Genomic DNA, 15903 nt, shown 5'->3' with positions numbered 1-15903 from the left:
GAAGGGGCCCCAATATCCATGAAGCTTCCCAGGCTATTAATATCAGTTCACATCTGTCTTTGTAGCCTTTATTGGTTATTAAAATAGGGGACCCCTGAAAAATAATGATGTGGGGTCTGCCCAATATTTAATAACCAACAAAGACTAATAAGACAGCTGTGGGCTAAAATTAATAGGCTGAGAAGGGGCCTTAGATATTAACCTCTCCCAGACTAATAACATCAGCCATCAGCCACTCCAGAAATAGTGCATCCACTGTTCCAACTTACCCTGGTGATTTGGTAAGAGGGGTAATGTTTTGAGGTTAATGTCAGCTTTGTAATGTCAGCTGACATCAAGCCCAGAGGCTAGTAATCGAGAGGCTGGGGAGGACCAATATCCATAACCCCTTCCCAGTCGGTGAATAGCAGCACCCAGCTGTCTGCTTTAACTTTTTGGTTGTGAAAAATGGGTGGGACTCCATGCCCTTTTTTAAAATTATTTATTTAAATAATTTAAAAAAAGGCATGTGAACCCCTTTATTTTGGATAACCAGCCAAGATAATGCTTACAGCTGAGGGTTGCATCACACAGCTATCAGCTTTATTTGCACTGGTTAGGAAACATAAAGGGGACACCAAGCTACTTTTTATATATTTTTTTTATTATCACCGAGACCAGGCATATGATGATGAGAGTAGTACCCTCATCAGCTTGTGCCTGTGACCAGTGGTAATCTTTTTACCACCAGTCACAGCTGTTGGCTCATATGCTGTCATCTGTATAACAGTGTGGGAATGGCAGTGCTCTGACCAGTGGTAACAAACTTACTGCAGATGAGTGCTGTCACACAGATGACAGCTTGGGAAAACACCGGATGTTCAGGCTAGAGAACCCAAATAGTAACATGGACTTCAGGGAGATGTCTGTGTTTGGGGTCCGGACATTAGGTATTCATTATGGACTCCAAACTTTACAGTTCGGGTTCCTACTTATTAATCCTGCTTGAACCATGGGCATCGTGAATTGGACAGTATCTCTGCAATTTCAGCCAGACCGAGGACCATGTCACTGGGTTGATTAATCTGCCATGCTGAAAATTATATTTGATCTGCAGAAAGGATATTACAGAGCTGGAGGAGCAGATTTGATTTATATATATTGTACCGATTTAGCTCTCTTGTTAGTTGGCAGTATTCACATAGGCAAACTGGTTCTTGTTCAGATAGGAAGGTTTATTAACTCAATAAACTTCCAGCAGAAAGTAATATCACAAATAAAGAGTCCATACAGCAGTAAGAGAAAGAGAAGTTGAGCTGGTCAATATTTAAAGTCTAATTCTCTGTCTCTTGCAGAGTCTAAAGGCCCCGTTACACAAAACAATGTCCCAGCGATCCCACCAATGATCCGACATGATGGGATCGCTGGGACATCGTTAAGCTGATCACTGGTAGGCTGTCACAAGACAGCCCCTCCAGTGATCAGAAACAGCGATGCTGGACGCTGGTTTCTAATGTAAACATTGGGTATCCAGGAACCGCGGCTCCTGGATACCCGTTGTTTACCTTGGAAAACGGCGTACACGCTGGCTTCCAAGGTAAACATCTGGTATCTAAGAGCCGCGCAACTCCTGGATACCCGATGTTTACCTTGGGAACCAGCGTGTATGCCGGTTTCTAAGGTAAACAGTGGGTATCCAGGAGCCGCGGCTCCTGGACACCTGATGTTTACCTTAGAAACCAGCATCCAGCGTTGCTGCTCGCTGGTCTCTCACTGCCACACTCAGCGATGCGTGCTGGCCAGCGGGAGATCAGCAATTGAAAAATGGCCCAGACCGATCAAGCACGATCAGCGATAACCGGCAGGGGGGCCAGTCGCTGATCCCCATCACACACAGCGATCTCGCTGGCGAGATCGCTGTGGTGTCACAGAATCAGCGATCTCGCTAGCGAGATCGCTGTGTGTGACGGGGCCTTAAGCAACGCAATATACACAGACCCTTCATGTTGTATTCACATTCCTAAATACTGCAGGTTTTTCCACCTCTGCTGCCAGGAAAGGATGAACAGTTCAGCTGCCCTTTTAAACCAGGTGCTCCTCCTAGATTGGAGTGTGGGAATGACTAGTTTCACCCATTTCAAGTAATCATTCCTAAATAACATAAACCCATATATTGCTCCTATTAATCCTCTTTGCAGGATTCTGCCTGCAGCTTCTCACTCTCTCTCCTAGGCAATGATTGACAATCTTCATTGTATGCGCATGCAGAGATAGCTGTCAGTTACTGAGTATGTCCACCCACTGAATACTGAATCTTTTACAAAAATAAACCATATATAATTTGTTAGGCACCAGTATTAAACAACTGAACAGGATAGATTCCAAGCCTCATCTGCTTCTGCAGTTTCCCATTCAGGCCCAGCCAGTGGGATTGTTGCTTAGTACAGACATCATTCCCCGCATCTTGTACTGCTTCATAGCGTCCATGTCATTACTGGTTACTCTCCAGCTAAAGTCTATGGTAACCAGTAGTATACAAAGGCAGCCCTATTCTCTGGAGTCTAAGTCCAGAAATCATCTTACTTAAAAGTGCTTGCTGGTTTACCAAGCTTGACCTCAGGGGGCGTATAATCTTATTCGCATCAAGCACGGGGATGAATGGAAGACAGCGTTTCATACTCCAGAGGGACATTTTGAGTACCTGATGATGCCTTTTGGGCTCACTGATGCCTGTTATGATTGAATTCACTTTCTGGTCTGCCTCTGGTTGCTGGTGAGGGTGGTGGAGCTGGTTGAATTGACAGGAGTCATGAGTTCTCTTTCCGGTCTCCCTCTGGTGATTGCAGGAGGTAATGAAGCTGATCTAATTAACAGAGACCTGCCACCTGATAATGAGGACGACGATTGGACATCTGGAGTCTCTGACTGGATTATAGACTGCTGACTCCCTCTATCCCTGCTGGTAATTTTCCTGCCTCCTGAGGTCTTAGTTTCCAGTTCAGTCCCTGCATTATCAAGCTAAGTGTTCTTTGCTATTGTTTAAATTTGATTTGGTTTAGTCTATTCAGTTTTGTGTGGTCCGCCAGCCCCGGCTGGGGCCGTGCTGAATTTCCATCCTTATGTTACTGTTTGTGTCAGTTTGTTTTTTGTCCCTTATTAGATTGGCCTCTTCTTGCTCTGCTTTCAGAATATGCCAGAGTGCTGAAATAGTGGGAGAAGTCTAGTGACTTCAGGGATTTTTTTGGTATCAGAAGTGTTGTGCCGAGGCATCTAGAATCATCGTAGGTATGCTCCACGGCTACTGCTAGTTGTGTGGATAGGATCAGGGATCTGCAATCCGCTTAGTTAGCAACCTCTCTGGTTTTCTGTGTCTTAGCTTGGTCTTGTTTTCCTCCTCGGTGACCCAATCATAGCAGTTGGCAATTTGCACTAAATATAGTAAGCAATAAAGTGCAATCGCAACTCGGGGTCCACCATGCAGAGATGTATAACTGCTGCTAATGTAAATAATGGCGGATAAATCTAGCAAACACGCTACCTTAAAACCACACAGAGCGGACGGGATTCAGAGTACCATGCTAAGCTAACCACCAAGTGGCACTGAAAAATATAAGTATCAAACTCAGCTAACCACTGAAAGGCACAGAATATATAAGTACCAAACTCATCTAACCACTGAGAGACACAGAAAATATAAGTACCAAACTCAGCTTAACACCGAGCGGCACTGAAAAATATAAATACCGAACTCATCTAACAACTGGAAGACACAGAAAATATAAGTACCAAGCTCTGCTAACCACCTAGCAGCACAAAAAATGTAAGTACCAAGCTCTGCTAACCACCGAGCGGCACTGAAAAAATAAGAATGGTGCAAGACCCTGTTAAACCCATAGGGAATAAGCACGTGGGTTGAGCTTGCCCCGCAAATGACCCGTGCAAACCGCACACATGGCGGAAACTGGTGCCAAGTCAAGTGGAAAGGCAAAATTTACACCACCTATCTGAAGCTAACCAGTGCTAACCACACAAAAGCATACAGATAGAGCGGTAGAGTATCCACCCACACACACCAAAACATAAATGAAACACAAATTAAGCTAGGCCCCCTGTTATGAATGAGTCACCATAGGAGGCAAAAACAGAAATACTAGCTAAGTCCAGAAAACCAGAGAAGTTGGCAGCTATCGGATTGCAGACCCCTGAACCTATCAACAACAACTAGCAGTAGCCGTGGGGGGTTTCTACGGTGCCCTAGACCCCTCGAACACAGCCAGAGAACTAAATAGCCTAAAGACAGAAAGGGAAATCTAAACTGCCCCAGAGCAGACCCCAAAGCAATAGGCAGCCCTCAACATATAATGACGGTGAAGCAAGATGAAAAAACACTCACACAGATAGAAAAATAGGCTGAGCAAATGATGGGGCCCAAGCTAACTAAATAGGACAGGATAGAAAAGCTGCTGTCTGCAATCCGCCAAAACCCTCTCAAAACAAGAACCAACAGACTGATAGGGAAAAAAGCCCTGAAGACGCTAGGTTTCAAAAAGACTATATCAGTACTCAGGTATTTTCTGAAGACAGAGCAAAAAGGAATTCAGCTCACCCCAGCAGGGGATGGCAGAAATCCAGAAAAACAAGGCAAAACAAAACCAAAACACAAATGCAAAAAGCAGAGCAGAAAACTTAGCTTTTGAGGAGCAGGAATCAGACTGGTCTCCTTGAATCCCTCTGAGAAATCACCAGCAAGGCAGAAGGGCGTCGGCTGCCTTATATCCAGTCAGCAATCCCAGTCACCCAGTCATCATCATCCTGCTCAGGTGCTTGGTAATCAGCCTCACTACCTTCCTTTACCAGAAGAGGGAGTTCATCAGACCTCAATGGTGAAGGGGAAAATGAACTCACAACAGCCCCCGCATGTGCTGCTGGAAGCCTTTTATGCACTAGGCTGCACCCCAAACACTCACACCCAATCAGAAGGGGTGACACCTGTGGGCCAATCTGGAACTGCCACATCACAAGAGCAGTCAGTGTCCAAGCACCAATGAGAAGGCAACACATCATGGACATGCTCAGTAAGATGATTTCTGGACTTAGACTCCAGAGGGTAGGGCTGCCTCTGTATACTACTGGTTACCATAGACTTTAGCTGGAGAGTAACCAGTAATGACATGGACACTATGAAGCAGTACAAGATGCGGGAAATGCTGTCTGTACTAAGCAACAATTCCACTGGCTGGGCCTGAATGGGAGACTGCAGAAGCAGATGAGGCTTGAAATCTATCCTGTCCAGTGGTAGAATACTGGTGCCTAACAAGTTATATATGTTTTATTTTTGTAAAAGATTCAGTATGCAGTGGGTGGACATACTCAGTAACTGACAGCTATCTCTGCATGCGCATACAATGAAGATTGTCAATCATTGCCTAGGAGAGAGAGAGTAGCTGCTGGCAGAATCCTGCAAAGAGGATTAATAGGATAAATATATGGGTTTATGTTATTTAGGAATGATTACTTGAAATGGGTGAAACTAGTCATTCCCACACTCCAATCTAGGAGGAGCACCTGGTTTAAAAGGGCAGCTGAGCTGTTCATCCTTTCCTGGCAGCAGAGGTGGAAAAAACTGCAGTATTTAGGAATGTGAATACAACATGAAGGGTCTGTGTATATTGCGTTGCTTAAGACCCCGTCACACACAGCGATCTCGCTAGCGAGATCGCTGATTCTGTGACACCACAGCGATCTCACCAGCGAGATCGCTGTGTGTGATGGGAATCAGCGACCGGCCCCCCTCTCGGTTATCGCTGATCATGCTTGATCGGTCTGGGCCATTTTTCAATTGCTGGTCTCCCGCTGACACTTTGAACTAGATAAGCCTAAAGCAAGAAAAGGGGAAATCTAAACTGCACCAGAGCAGACCCCAAAGAAATAGACGACAGCCCCCAAGCATATAATGTCGGTGAGACAAGATGAAAACACAAACACAGGTAGGAAAATAGGCTGAGCAAATGATGGGGTCCAAACTAACTAGAAAGGACAGGAAAGGAAAGACAATGTCTGCAATCACACAAAAAACCCTGCAAAAATGTCCAACACTTCTGATAGCAAAAACTCTGAAGTCACTAGACTTCTCCCACTATATCAGCACTCTGGCATATCCTGAAAGCAGAGCAAAAAGAGGCCAATCTAATAAGGGACAAAAAACAAACTGACACAAACAGTAACATAAGGATGGAAATTCAGCACAGCCCCAGCCGGGGCTGGCTGACACACAAAACTGAATAGACAAAACCAAATCAAATGTGAACAAAAGCAAAGAAAACTTAGCTTGAGCATGCAGGGACTGAACTGGAAACTAAGACCTCAGGAGGCAGGAAAAATTACCAGCAGGGATAGAGGGAGTCGGCTGTCTTAAATCCAGTCAGAGACTCCAGATGTCCAATCGTCGTCCTCATTATCAGGTGGCAGGCCTCTGTCAATCAGATCAGCTCATTACCTCCTGTAACCACCAGAGGGAGCCCGGAAAGAGAACTCGCGACTCCTCTGTCAATACAACCAGCTCCACTACCTTCACTAGCAACCAGAGGCAGGCTAGAAAGTGAATTCACAACAGCCAACCCTAACATCATTCTTCTCAGCATCTTCTTTATACCATACTGTCCACAGATCCATCTGCATGTATACGTAATAAATTCTGTATCACTGAAATACTACAGTTTTTCAGAGAAAATATAGTTTGAAATGTCAGCAAGTGACCATGGAGTTGATACATGAAAGCGTTTGCACTAGAAGACTGGCATAAAACCCTTTAAATAGTCTTGCATTTTTGGGGCAACACAAACATCCTGTGGATTTTAATGCTTTCACGCCAGTTTAAAATAGCTCTGCCAGTTTGGGTCGAGGTTGGGGGGGAGCTGAGGTGGTATGGCGCATGACTTCTGACCATCAAATTCAGCATCAGTGGTGACCATAATTGCTACTTCATCTACTGACTGGAATAACATTTTTGGCTAGGTGTGTAAGGACATGCATATCACTAATAGGATGCACTAAATTCATTGAAGGACGTGAACCTCTTAATTACTTTGGCGCATCCTACTCCATGCACCCATCAAAACATAACTCTTAGTCTCTTAGCTGACTTGTCCAAGACTGATCTCCAGCAACTTCTTCCCACCCGACTCATCTTGACTGATTGGGCTCTTTCTATTTGTGTAAATGAAGAAAAACTATTGGAAACCTGCAAAGTGTTAACTAGCCAAGACCCTCGGACCCTGGACAGCTTTTCAAAATTTGTTTTCTCTGAAATGCCACAATGGTTCAGAATAACACATACCCAGCTGTACTAGCACAGCCAAACTCTCATTTATGCTACTGTGGATCGGGCAGCATGATTCAGATGATAGATGTGACGTCTGCCTGCGGTCTGGGTTGCAGCCAGACAACACCCCGAGAAACACTGATACCCTTTACCCCTATACAGGGATCTGGATTTATAGCAGAGCCCAGGAGGCGCTGTCTGAATAGGAGCAATGACCAGAGCAGGACAGTCGCCAGAAAGGTGTTCCAATACAGGACACAGAGGCAATGATATCCGAGACTAAACCAGTCAGGCAGAAATGGTATAAAAACAGTAGACAGTAGCAGAGTCAGATTCCAGGCCGAAGCCAGAGTCATAAACCAGGAGAGTCGCAGAGGTGCAGAATCGTTAGGCAGAAGCAGAGTCAGAATCCAGGCCGAAGTCAGAGTCATAAACCAGGAGAGTCGCAGAGGTACAGAATCGTTAGGCAGAAGCAGGGTCAGAAGTCCAGGCAAAAGTCAGAGTCAGTCAAACAGTAATTCACGCAGGGGAACCAAGAATATATCCGGTGGCCTGCAAGAGCAGTCCCAAGGTATTTGAGGGGTCAGGTCATCCCTCACAGGCTCCTGGGCTGATGATGTCATCCGGACCGCCCCCAGGACCAGGCTGGATGGTGATGCACCAGCCCCTTCATGACTGACCGAGGAGTGAAGCCTGCGTCCAGCGGACGCCTGCGCAGAAGCCTCATAACTATCGCCGCCATCACTCGGGGTTGAAGCACAGCGCCTCCCAGAGACCGAGGCCGGAACCGCAGGCCACGAGTCAGACGGTGATGTGACTGTCCGGCGCCTCCTAGTGGCCGAGGCCGGGACAGCAGGCCCTGAGTCTGATGGTGACGTGACAATAGATGACTCTTAGATGATTAAATTATGTTTAGCATGCCTAATATCTCACTCAGTATGTATCATATTTTTAAGTAAATATTTGTATAAACCAAAGTATATGAAAAATTAAAAATAATTCCAATAATATAGCTATAGTAAAAATCCAATTTGCCTTGATCAGGTTATCAAATATGACAACAAAATGCCTCAGAATGCCTGTACACATAAAGCAGCACGGTGCCTTTGAGCCTACATAAACCATATCATTAGATAACCTCTGTGGTACGAATAATGCTCTTCTGTAATTAGTTTTGCTCTGACATTATTTAATTAGCTTGCAAATGTGATGGTTCATTTACCTGCCTAAAATAGATGCGTGAATTGGAGGCTTATAAATCTCAACTTGAACTAGTGCACCTCTGGAGGAAAATTTTAGCAGCAGATTTACATATGATCTGTGATTGGAATATTTAGCATTAATAAGCTTTTGCAGGTCTCCATGCTTTTTAGTAATGATATATCACCCTTGTCAATCAATGGTCTTCCATCCATCTGTAGGCAGAGAATGGATCAGAAGTTCCTAACTACTGGTCTAAGTTATATTCTTGTCTGATTGCATTTGTTATATTGTGGCTAAATTATGTGGCATCTTGTATGACACACTGCCTATAAAACCATTTTCTCATGTTTTATGAGGATTATACAGGGTGGGCCATTTATATAGATACACCTAAATAAAATGGGAATGGTTGGTGATATCAACTTCCTTTTTGCGGCACATTAGTATATAGGAGGGGGGAACTTTTCAAGATGGGTGGTAACCATGGAGGTCATTTTGAAGTCGGCCATTTTGGATCCAACTTAATTTTTTCCAATGGGAAGAGGGTTATGTGACACATCAAACTAATTGAGAATTTCACAAGAAAAACAATGGTGTGTTTGGTTTTAACATAACTTTATTATTTCATAAGTTATTTACAAGTTTATGACCACTTATAAAATGTGCTCAAAGTGCTGTCCATTGTGTTGGATTGTCAATGCAACCCTCTTCTCCCACTCTTGACAAAATGCAAAGGAAATGTGTCATCTTTAACTTTAGCCCTGTTAGAGATCATTTCATCTTCAACTTGCTTAAGTGTTCACAGTAATTTTGACCAGGGGTGCTCAAACTTTTACAGGCAATTGGATTTTTGTAATTGTGTGTGACTGACTAAGGCAACCGGTTTCACAGTCCTGAGAAAATCCTTTTGATGCAACCAAGAAAGCAGCCATGCTCTTCTGTTTTTGGCTCCACAGAATGATAAAAGTACATCTAGTAATAATCAGTTACTATATACTGTAACATCAAAGAGTGTATTGTTGCTGAACAGTTTTCTTCATTCTCTGGTTTCATCTTTATTTCTGCTCTCTTTTATTCTGACAGGTGTTTTACCAACGTGCCGATATGGCCATCGGCTCTCTCACTATAAATGAGGAACGATCTGAAATTATTGACTTCTCGGTTCCCTTTGTGGAAACAGGGATCAGTGTGATGGTGTCCAGGAGCAATGGAACAGTCTCCCCTTCAGCATTTTTAGGTAATGCTATAACATTTCATTTTTTTCCTTCCTTCAGACAGGATTGCTAGTTTTCAAACAAAATATATTCCATAAGGTTTTACAGTTTTTGCCTCCGTCCTCTCACAATATTTGTTTTATGCTGTAGCTATGCACTGACAAAATCTTGCATCCAGTTGATATCGTGTTTAAGCTGTCAGCCACGGTGGAGTCATGGTTAGAAATGTATTTAACAGGTACTCAAATTTAAATTTACAGACTCAACATGGAGTAAAGACACTTCCATCATTTACTTCTTCTCATAATTAGTTTAAAGTCAGGTTTCATATTGTAGTCACTCTATGGCACACATGCAGGTGTATTTGTTAAATTTCTCAAGCAAAATCCAGAAGAAGTTCTAACAAGAAAACAATTATAAAGAAAAAACTGACTCTTCTCTTATTTTACTGTATATCTAGTCGTTTGTGTCCATTCCTGCATTTGGCTCAAAGCACTGCAATGTAGGCTGCCACAAAAATGGCATGTTTCACAGAATCATAGAATAGGATGGATGGGATCTTAACCCCTTAACCCTGGAGCTTTTTTCGGTTTCGCGTTTTCGTTTTTCGCTGCCCTCCTTCCCATAGCTATAACTATTTATTTTTCCATCCATATGGCCATGTGATGGCTTATTTTTTGTGAGGACAAGTTGTACTTTTGAAAGACACCATTGGTTTTACAATGGCGTGTACTAGAAAACGGGAAAAAAATTCCAAGTGTGGTGAAATTGCAAAAAAAGTGCCATCCCACACTTGTTTTTTGTTTGGCTTTTTGCTAGGACACTAAATGCTAAAAATGACATGCTATTATGATTCTCCAGGTCATTACAAGTTCATAGACGCCAAACGTCTAGGTAATTTTTTATTTAAGTGGTGTAAAAAAATTCCGAACTTTGCTAAAAAAAAAAAAGCTTGCGCCATATTCCAAAACCCGTAGCATCTCCATTTTTCATGATCTTGAGTTGAGTGAGGGCTTATTTTTTGCGCGCCGAGTTGACGTTTTTAGTGATACCACGTATCTCTGGCATTATGATTTTTTTTTGTCATTATGTCGTTTAGCGTTCAGGTTAATCCTTTTTCATTGATAGATTGGGCAATTCTAAATGTGGCAATACCAAACATGTGTATGTTTGATTTTATTTTTATTGTTTTATTTTGAACTAGCATATTTAATAACCGACCGTGGTTAGTTATAACAAATTATAATGATTATATTGCACATAAAAACAATTCACATCATATATTCAACACTACAGATTTGCAACACAAATTAAATGATTACCCAAGTATTGATAGTATTTTATTTTCAACTCATTCAAGAGCCTTTTGATAAACAATATGTTTGGCTTTTCCTTTCGGTGCAAAGATGAACAGATTTTTGGCAGTTCCAACTCTTGAACAGATCACGAAAAGTTGACAATGAGAAAAGCATGGAGATTGCAAATCGATCCCTACTACTTTTGAGGACTGTACCAGAGCATTGTTAATGGACATTGTAAATAGCAGTTGAACTGGAAACTGGAGGCGTTTAAAATAAAAAAACAAATCAGATGGAATGAGTGGAATTCTTGGAATGAAAATGTCTTCTCCTTTGGCATATCCTGTTTCTGAGCTGTGTATCTAACCCTATCCTGTGTGATAATGTCTGCTGAGCTGTGTACCTAATCCTCTCCTGTGTGATACTTTCTGCTGAGCTGTGTATCTAATCCTATCGTGTGTTACTGACTGCTCAGCCATGTATCTAATCCTATCCTGTGTGATACTGACTGCTGAGCAGTGTATCTAATCCTATCCTGTGTGATACTGACTGCTGAGCAGTGTATCTAACCCTATCCTGTGTGATACTGACTGCTGAGCCGTGTACCTAATCCTATCATGTGTGTTACTGACTGCTCAGCCATGTATCTAATCCTATCCTGTGTGATACTGACTGCTGAGCTGTGTGTCTAATCCTATCCTGTGTAATACTGACTGCTGAGCCGTGTAGTATCTATTCCTATCCTGTGTGATACTGACTACTGAGCTGTGTATCTAATCCTATCCTGTGTGATACTGACTGCTGAGCTGTGTATCTAATCCTATCCTGTGTGATACTGACTGCTGAGCCATGTGTCTAATCCTCTCCTGTGTGATACTGACTGCTGAGCTGTGTATCTAATTCTATCCTGTGTGATACTGACTGCTGAGCTGTGTATCTAATTCTATCCTGTGTGATACTGACTGCTGAGCCATGTATCTAATCCTATTCTGTGTGATACTCTCTGCTGAGCCGTGTATCTAATCCTATCCTGTGTGATACTGGACTCCTCCTGCAGTCTGTGTCAGAGTGTGGTCTGAGTTGGCACGGTAATAAATTGTGTTATTTCCAGCCTTACAGAAGGACGACAACACTATAGAAATGATAAGAATAATAGGCCTCAGTTACCACAACTGTCTGCAAAGAAAACTGTTGCTGATAGCAACCAATCACAGCTCATTTTTCATCTTTTCAACAGCTCTGGGACAGTGTGGTGAGTTTTGAGAGGCGACTTTTGTGTTTCGACTTTTATGTGGCGAGGTTGGTGTACGTGTGGTGAAATGTGTGCTGAGAGTGGTATATGTGTTGAAGCACGTGGAAGTGTTTGGCGCATTTTGTGTGTGTGTTCATATCCCCGTGTGTGGTGAGTATCCCATGTCAGGGCCCCACCTTAGCAACTGTCCGGTATATACTCTTTGGCGCCATCGCTCTCATTCTTTAAGTCCCCCTTGTTCACATCTGGCAGCTGTCAATTTTTCCTCCAACACTTTTCCTTTCACTTTTTCCCCATTATGTAGATAGGGGCAAAATTGTTTGGTGAATTGGAAAGTGCGGGGTTAAAATTTCACCTTACAACATAGCCTATGACGCTGTCGGGGTCCAGACATGTGACTGTGCAGAATTTTGTGGCTGTAGCTGCAACGGTGGAGATGCCAATCCCGGACATACACACATACATACATGCACACACACACTTTGAGCTTTATATATTAGATGGGGTGAAAGGGGGGTGATTTGAACTTTTATATATTTTTTTTTTTATATTTTGAAACACTTTTTTTACTTTTGGCATGCTTCAATAGTCTCCATAAGAGGCTAGAAGCTGCCACAACTCGATTGGCTCAGCTACATAGAGGCGATGAGCAGATTGCCTCAATGTAGTTCTTACTGACTTGCTATGAGCGCCGACCACTGGGTGGTGCTCATAGCAATCAGGCATTGACAACCATAGAGGTCTCCAGGAGAACTCCGGTTGTCATGCTGACACACCGGTGACCCACGATTACGTGACATGGGTCACCTGTGAGCGTTTTTCCGGCGCGCTTGCAGGAAGCGCTTGTTAAATGCTGCTGTCAGTGTTTAACAGCGGCATTTAACTAGTTAATAGCCACGTATGGATCATGATTCCACCTGTGGCTATTTCGGGCACATGTCAGCTTTTCAAAACAGCTGACATGTTCCAGGAAAGATGCGGGCTCACCGCCGGAGCCCACATCAATGGGAGGGATACCGACAATCGGAGGGATACCGACAATGGGAGGGATACCTCTTCTCGGAAAGTGCTCCAGTTTTTCATTGTCTTTTTTCAAATTTGGTGCCTAGAACTGGACACAGTATTCCAGATGAGCCCTGACCAAGGAGGAGTAAAGGGAAATAATTTCTTGACGTGTTCTAGACTCTCTGATCCTCTCCTAATACATCCTTGAACTGTATTTGCCTTTTTGCTGCTGATTCACACTGTTGACTCATCTGCAGTCTGTGATGTATTAGTTTACCCAAGATTTTTTTCAGATTACTGTTGTTTAGTTCTATTCCTCCCATTCTGTAGATGTAATTTTTATCTTGCATTTTTCCCTCTTACATACCATTCTATTAGTCATATTCCAGTCTTCAAGCTCATCTCGATCCTTCTGAATCCTTTCTCTGTCTTTCCTAGTGTTAACTATCCTTCCAAGCTTTGCATCATCTGCAAATTTGATTAGTTTACCTTCAGTTGCCTTATCTAGATAATTTATAAAAAGGTTGAACAACATTGGAGCCAGGATAGAGTCCTGTGGTACCCCACTTGAAGCACTCTTCCAATTGCATGTGCAACAATTTATTACTACTCTTTGAGAATGATCACTGAGCGAGTTATGAATCCACCTAACCGTAGCCTTGTCTATCATATTATTGGTAATTTTTTCAATAAGCATATTATAAGGTACTTTACCAAATGCTTTGCTAAAGGTGAGAAATACTACCGCATTTCACTGATCCAGCCAGTCAGTGTTTACATCATAGAAGGAAGTTAGATTAGTCTGGCATGACTTGTTTGCTGAAAACCCATGCTGGCTCTGGTTAATTATTGTGTTCTTATCCAAGTACTTAAATAAATAATGTTTAATAATTTTTTCAAATATCTTTCCTGGTATAGAAGTAAAGCTCACTGACTTATAATTTCCACGTTCATTTTTAGAGCCCTTTTTGAATATTGGTACCACATTTACTATGCGCCAGTTCTGTGAAACACACCCTGTCACTATAGAGTCCCTAAATACAAGAAATAATGGTGTGTCTATTACATTACTTAGCTCTCTTAGTACTCATGGGTGTATGCCATCCAGACCTGGAGATTTATCTATTTTAATCTTATTTAGCCGGTTTCGCATCTCTTCTTGGGTTAGATTGGTGATACTTTATTATAGGGTTTTCCTTGTCTCTAGGCATTTCACCTAGCATTTTATTTTCCACCGTGAATAAAGTGGAGAAGAAGGTGTCTAATATATTAGCTTTTTCCTCATCATCTACAGCCATTCTTTCCTAATATTTTTTTAAGGGGTCTACACTTTCACTTTTGATTCTTTTACTATTGATATATTTGAAGAACAGTTTGGGATTAGTTTAATCTCCTTAGCAATGTGCTTCTCTGTTTCCTTTTTGACAGCCTTAATTATTTTTTTAGATAAAGTATTTTTCTCCCTATAGTTTTTTAAAGCTTCAACGCTGCCATCCTGCTTAAGTAGTATAAATGCTTTCCTTTTACTGTTAATTGCCGCTCTTACTTCTTTGTTTGGTCACATTGGGTTTTTCCTGTTTCTTCTCCTTTTATTCCCACAAGGTATTGTCATGGTCTATTCAGAATGCTGGGCAGGTGGTGTGGGGGTTAATTGGTAGAGCCTCCTTCTGGGTCTGGGGAGGGTTTTTATAGCTTCAGGTGAGGACCCTCCCCTGTCATTTATTCTCCTAGTTGAGTGTGCCCAACCCTGCTCTGATTGTGCTCTCGCCTGTCCTGGTACGATTGTTTGGTGTCTGATCTGGTTTGACCCTCGGTTTACGTCTCTTGGATTCTGATTTTGTACTTGTGTGTCCATCCCGTGTATGACCCCTGGCTTTGTCCTGACCTCCCTGTGATCACCCCTCTGGTACTTCTGTCTCCATCCCGTGTGTGACCCTCTGCTACGCCTGACTATTCTCTGCCTCACGATTCAGTACCTCATTTGCCCGTACTGTGTATGACCTCCGTTTTGCCCGACTCTGAGTTTTCTACTATCTCTGAAAGAAGGACGCTAAGCCGTGCCCCCTTGCAGTCACATGACCTTAGGTCCTGTGCCTGCTTGCTAAAACTTCAGCGTTCAGGTCCTGTGCATCCGTACTTTCTGGCTGTTCCTGTCTCCAGGGTCCCTACAGTGTGGGTGAGTCCCTGCTCAGCGGAGGCTGCACTCCGGCGCTGTGAGGAGCCTGATATTATAAACGACCATACAGGTTTTTTTTCCTCTCTCTCTCTCTCCTTTCTCCTCTGCTCCTTTTGAAAGAAAGGTGGTGTCTGTGTGGCTGGATCTGCTGTAGTCATGGATCCTATGCAGGCTCTATCTGAGCAAGTAAAGCAGCTCTCTCAAATGTTCCAAAAATTAAATGTGGAACAACGTTCTATGGCTCATACCCAGCAACAGCTGGTCAACACTGTACAAGGGGCTATAAGTCCCTAGAATAGGGATGTGTCCCTTGCTTCTCCAGAATCTCCGGTTAAATTACCCGACTCCTTTTCTGGGGACAAAAGGGAGTTCAGGGCCTTTCGAGAGGGATGTAAATTATTCTTTTCCCTGAGACCTCGTTCTTCCGGGGGAGAGTTCCAGCAGGTGGGGGTAGT

At 43.0% G+C, this 15903-nt stretch overlaps 1 protein-coding gene across 1 annotated transcript in view; it reads left to right on the top strand.

Moving 5' to 3' along the window:
- Positions 1 to 15903, top strand: part of GRIN2D (glutamate ionotropic receptor NMDA type subunit 2D) — a 699139-nt gene that overhangs the window by 398774 nt on the left and 284462 nt on the right. The window contains exon 6 of the mRNA XM_073571149.1: positions 9587 to 9740. Coding sequence (XP_073427250.1) covers positions 9587 to 9740 — 154 coding nt within the window. The remainder of the gene's footprint in view (positions 1 to 9586; positions 9741 to 15903) is intronic.

The sequence above is a fragment of the Dendrobates tinctorius genome, unplaced genomic scaffold, assembly GCF_039654945.1.
Source record: "Dendrobates tinctorius isolate UK_male_01 unplaced genomic scaffold, ASM3965494v1 ptg000028l, whole genome shotgun sequence".
In the NCBI taxonomy this organism is placed as follows: domain Eukaryota; kingdom Metazoa; phylum Chordata; class Amphibia; order Anura; family Dendrobatidae; genus Dendrobates; species Dendrobates tinctorius.
The sequence above is the reverse complement of the archived record's forward strand: the minus strand, read 5'-3'. Positions and strand labels throughout refer to the sequence as shown.